Raw genomic sequence first — 6,000 nt, 5'->3', positions numbered from 1 at the left:
ATTATGACCCGATGACAAAATCATTAAGTAAAGAATTCAAAAGCACATTTCAGGTAATAAAACGTATAAGAATAAAAAATTAAACTTGTTTTGCAAGTTAGTTCCCGCAGTGGAGGGAGTAACAAAGGCAGTTCCAATACAGATACATTCTCTATTACATAAATAAGATTCTCCCTCAAATTAACTTTACTTTAAGTTTGGATTACCTTCGTTACAACAGACTATTTTAAAGCAGTGGTATTTATTTTTTGTTTAATATATATATATATATATAAATATAACAAATAAATTGAAGATATGCCCGACAAACCTTCTCAAATGGTAAGTATATTATAAAAGATAATATTTAAATTAAAATAAATTTTTATAATGAAAAAAAATCATATTCCGTAACTTAATTTTTTTTTTAAATATGTAAGTAAATTTTAATTTTTAAAACAAGGAAAACATATAAAAACTAACAACTAAATTTTCAAGGTTCAAAGAAAGGACTTCACTAAATGATTTTTGAAATAATTGTAAAACAAGAAAATATACAAAAATCGTTTACAAAAATTATTATTTAAAACTGTTGTATTTTAATATTTTATTTTAATAAATTTATTTGGTAATAATGAATAAAGCAGTTCCCAGCAAAGATTAACTAAATTTAATTATAAAGAATACAATCTACGATTAATTTTGTTTTTTGTGAATTATTATTATTTTTATAACATAGAGCAACATTTTAAAATAAAAACAAAATTAATTTATACATTTTTTTGGTGAAATTATACTTTAACAATAAAGAAAATTTAAACTTGAAGATAATTAGGACCTGTAAAATTTTATTTGATATTTTTAATCTGAATTCTTTAATTAGTAAAATTCTGGAGTGTCTTTAAAACAAGGGTTGGGAGTGTGAAAAGGAGTGTAAAAAGGTTTTTCACAGTATAAGTGATTTGTTTTTTTTTATTTAGAAGAAAATGAATTAAATTTTTTTTAACCTAAAAAAATTTATTGAAATTTAATTTTTTTATTTATTTGTTCAATTAATTATAATTAAGTTTTGACGTTGTTGAAATGTTTTTAGTTTTTGTTCCTTTTTAATTCATTTTTTACTTAAAATTAAGGATGTAATTAGAGTAAATATCAGCCTAATATAAGTTTTTAATAAATTATTTTGCATTATATATTTATTAAGTAATATATCATTTTACAACTCGCCAAATAGAATTAAAAAGTGTAACTAGACAGAAATTATATAAATATCAATAGTTTTGTATGTTTTTAAATTTTCGCTTAATAAAATGCAGTAAAAAAGTTGACATGCAGTTGTAGGACTTTCCCGGAATGCGGCTAGCCGCGTTCCGGGAAAGTCGTACAACTGTGGGTTGTTTCTGATGCACGGCTTACACGCTCAACTTAATTAAAAATATTTATCATTTTATAAGCGGCGTCGGTCGGCATTAACTAAACAAATGTAATTTCAACAACTTTCATAGAACAAATTTCGCTCGTACGGTCGGAAGACTGGTATAGCCGCAAGGCCTAACGCACTAGGTACCGAGTCAACGGGGCGATCGAGTTCAAGACTCAGGCCCGACCGAGTTACTTTTTTATGCTTCAAATATTATTCATTACGTTAATTCTACCAGTCACCTGTGATGTCACAACATAGTAAACGAATACAACAGCATTTTTTTGAGAGGAGGTGTTATTTTTTCAAATTTTTTTTGTGCAAGTATTGTTATTTTTAATTATTAACAAATGTATCTAAGAAAAATGTAAGCGAAATCTCGAGATACTGAAGGTGACCTTGCTTTACATCATCACCCCCTTCATCTTTTAAATTAAAAATTTAATGACATCAATGCCTCCATGTATAGAAGTAATCTGATCAAGTTTGATCAAAATTGTCCAATAGTTCTGGAGGTAATTTAGAGTGTGACACGATCGCATACATACACACACACACGACATCCGGAAAATTTACATCCGGATTTTAATTTTTTGAGTTCCTTAGGTGTCAAAACGTCAAAATCAGGTGAAAACCGTATATGCCAAATTTGGACCGTTACAATAATTTCCCTTCTACAGGTACAGCTCTGCTATAGCGCTATCTAGACGGAAAAGTAAAAAAAAAAAAAAAAAAATGTAGACATTTATTGATAACAATATACAAAGTATAAACTTTTAAAAAATTATTGAAAGATATTTAAACCGAAGGGATATTATTAAAAAAATGGAGGTTGATTTTATAAATTTTTTTTTTAAATTCTTTTTTGAATTATTTAAATGTGCATTAAAAAATTGGAAGATAACAAATTTTCTTTAATAAAGTTTTCTCTAAAATATTCCTTAATTGTTTCTTTCGCGATATCCCTCCACGCTTTTAACAAATTTCTTTCTTTTTTCTGTTTAGCCTCCGGTAACTACCGTTTAGATAATTCTTCAGAGGATGATATGTATGAGTGTAAATGAAGTGTAGTCTTGTACATTCTCAGTTCGACCGTACCTGAGATGTGTGGTTAATTGAAACCCAACCACCAAAGAACACCGGTATCCACGATCTTAACAAATTTAGAAAAAAAAGTACGATCAATGTAAAAATATACGTGCTAAATTTGAAGAAAATCGGTTCGGTTAATCCTGAGATATAAGCAGTACAAAACATGTGCGTACATACGTACGCACATGTTTTTTTTGTCTAGATAAACTAGTTGCGACCCTAAAAAAATAAAGATTTGCAAAAAACCGACATCTCGTTTTTGACATGATTACTAATCTTTCCCGGTTAATGTAGTTTTTCTAGTTATATTCACCGAGAGAGTAAAATTTCTTTTTAATATTTTTGTGATAATCAATGTTTTTCCTTAAGTAGAAATATTATTTGTTATACGTTTTACAGCGAAAAATGTTTAATTTTACCGTAGGACCTAAATAATATAATTGCTATGATAACAATAATAAGGACGCAGTTTGTCTAAATATCAACTTGTTTTGTTGTTGGAACGTATCACTAGCAGTACTGCTATCTGATACTGAGTTATCAGTCTGCGACTGCGCACTGCCTGATGCGTTCAGACTGCCTACGACGGCCTGCCTGCTGCTGCTGCGCGGACATGTTACAACAGGCACGAAACGTTGTTAGCTACGCAGTTCGTTCGATGTACGTTTAAAGCTTCTGTTACCCGTATGTATAAAATATAATAAATTCGTTGTAATTAAATAATATCTTTTAGTCATTTTTATAACTGTTTAATTGTTTTGTGTGAGTCTACATGAAAAAAATTAGTCGTTTGGAGTATTTTATGCTAAGGTAAGAGTTAAGTATTATTATTAATAATAATTTAAAAGTGTAGTTACTTATTTTGTTTAATATTAAAGATCTGTTTGCTTAGTCGTTTCGTTACGTTATATTCATCCTCAACTGACGTCGTAATTTAATCATTCAATACTAACTGGTGTTCAAATTTGTAGTATTTCATAGCAATATTAAGAATTATTAGTAATTGTGATATATTAAATTTATGTATGTAACACATACATTATGTACGTAAATTTATGTGTTTTATTATTGTATGTAATGGTAATTTTTTTTTTTAGTTTTATAATTTAATATTAAAATAATCCATCCAATCTGTAGAAATTAAGATTTGTAAAAATATTTGGATCCCAATATTTGAAGAATAACGATTAGATTTTTAAAATTTGTTTATACACATTCTTTAATAAAACGAATTGAGTAGTTTATTCTCGAAATGAGAATGGTTTTGATGAAAATATAAGCATAAATTTTAATAGGTCATTAAAAAAAATCGATACCTCTATCTGCATAACTCTATACTGATAGAGTTATGCTGGTAACTTTCAGTGGGACCTTAAATGGGGGTTTTTAAGGGTCTGGCCGATAGGTGCGGGTTATTAGGGTTTGGTCGATAGGTGGAGGATAGAGCCCTCATTTGTGTAGGAAATATTTTTGGACATAATGAGCCAACGAAAAAATTGCAACGAAAATCACGCCTTGTACTGCCTTTGATAATGCTTTAAAATTAAAACCATTTTTACGGGTTGGTTTGAAATTTAACAATTTTTTTTTTACAAAAGTTGTTCACAAAATTATTAAAAATATATATAACCTTAATTATCCAAAATCTGGAAACGATTTTGTTTTTCCCCTGTATCCCCCAGCCCCTGACCTTTTGAACTAAAAATTGAATAGCATCAATGCCCCATATATAAGTTTTAATATACATATGATGAAAACTGGTCGAGTAGTTCTGGAGAGAAGGCGATTTTACTCGCCAGCATACATACATATGAACACACATTTTGTCTCGGAAATGTCGATCCCATTTTTCGGTTTTCTGGGGTATTTAGGGGTCAATTCGTTAAGATTCGGTGAAAACCGGATGTGCCCAATTTTTACCGATCACCATTCAGAATGATTACATGGTTCATACAGACCATTCATACCAATCACATACACCATTAAGTTATAGCTTTCCGATAGCTACTATCTAGACGGAAAAGTAAAAGTAATGCAAAATATACATTTTTCAGATACAATGAATACTCTGTTCTCTGGTGTTATTGAATATTAAATGCATTTTCATTTATCTAGTTTTTAATTAAGTATTAAAATAGTGAATTATACCCAGATGATCCAAAAAAATTGTTTTTTATTCTTAAATTATTGTAATAATTTTTTGGAAGGTAATATAAACAACAAAAAAAAAAACACAAATAATAATAAAAGTAATATTGATTTTTCTTTTGTACACATTTTTACTGCAATGAATATACCTTTTAATAATTTATTATTTTACTTTTCTAAAGAATATAAATGGCAAAAACACCAAATTTTTAGTCTGTTTTATAAGTATTATTAATATCTGAACCCAGTTTAATATTCGCATAACTGTTAAAGTTGTCCCAATATATAATACTATAAATACACATGAAGAGAAGTAAAATATTCTTCATATCCTTGATACTCATTAAAAAAAATTCCTTAGCTGGTTTTAATAACATAATTAAGATTTAAATTTTTAACCGTAAAAGTAACAGAGTTCTAAGAAAACGTTTACCTGAATTTTTAAAAATTTATACCATATTAATTTATTAATAAATTAAAAAAAACTTTTTTTGCTCAATAACAATTATAATTACAATCGGCTCTCCTGCGGAACCATAGGTAAGTTTCATGACAAAAGCATGTGATAGGAAGGTAAGGAACCCCCAAAATAAATAGTACACAATAAACAGTTGCAAGCAAACTTAAAGTCAGATATGAAATTACAAGCTCAGTCATAAATCACAAACCAACAATTTCAGCACCATATAGTCCACAAAACAAACATTAATAACTCATAAAAATAAAAAGAAAGAGAAGTAACAAGAAATTAGATACGACACCAATAAACTTGACGGTGTTAGATTCCGAACTGTTACGCATACCCTAAGTCGAGTACATGGGTTTGTTTCAACCGTCGGACGTCTCTGCTGTTATCGAGTAGATTAATTACAAAGTGGTTTACATGATTCTCAAGCCTCTGCAGGTATTTGACATTGCGCTGTTGTGCAATCTCACGAACCGATGGGAGCTCCAGATAATCCTGAATCTCATCATTCCGCGTGAACCACAGAGCTTCGGCAATCACTTTCGCTACTTTGTTCTGAAATCGTTGTATAATTTTCACATTACTAGTATTAGCCGTTCCCCGCAATTCCACACCGTACGTCCAGATTGGTATTGTAAATTAAGATCTTGTTTATAACGTGAGTCCTGAGTTCCTCCGTAGCAGCGTTTAGCTGTTTTCTCTTCATCCTCACGTGACACTTTCAGGTCAAACGTCGATCCAGGTGAAGTCCCAGATACCGTACAGTCTCCGTTTGCGGGATCAAAACATCATCGAAGTACATACCCGGTCAGTCACCTCTCCGCATGGCAAATGTGACGTGCCTCGACTTACCCTGATTAACCTTAATCTTCCACTTTTTAAATTATAATTATTT

The 6,000-nt window shown here is 29.7% G+C and overlaps 1 protein-coding gene across 3 annotated transcripts in view; it reads left to right on the top strand.

Annotated features, from left to right (window-relative positions):
- The first annotated feature begins 201 nt into the window (after positions 1 to 201).
- LOC142327753 (clavesin-2-like) overlaps positions 202 to 6,000 on the top strand; it is a 130,428-nt gene continuing 124,629 nt past the window's right edge. For 2 of the 3 annotated variants that reach the window (XR_012757076.1, XM_075371059.1), the window contains exon 1: positions 202 to 321. Coding sequence is in view for 1 of the 3 variants with exons in the window: in XM_075371059.1 (XP_075227174.1) it covers positions 298 to 321 (24 nt within the window). In the remaining 2 variants the exon portion in view is untranslated. Of the gene's footprint in view, positions 322 to 3,112; positions 3,302 to 6,000 lie in introns of those variants that run through there. The other variant, XM_075371060.1, reaches the window with a different exon arrangement.

The sequence above is a fragment of the Lycorma delicatula genome, chromosome 7, assembly GCF_047948215.1.
Source record: "Lycorma delicatula isolate Av1 chromosome 7, ASM4794821v1, whole genome shotgun sequence".
NCBI classification, from domain to species: domain Eukaryota; kingdom Metazoa; phylum Arthropoda; class Insecta; order Hemiptera; family Fulgoridae; genus Lycorma; species Lycorma delicatula.
This window is presented reverse-complemented; position numbering and strand designations above follow the sequence as displayed.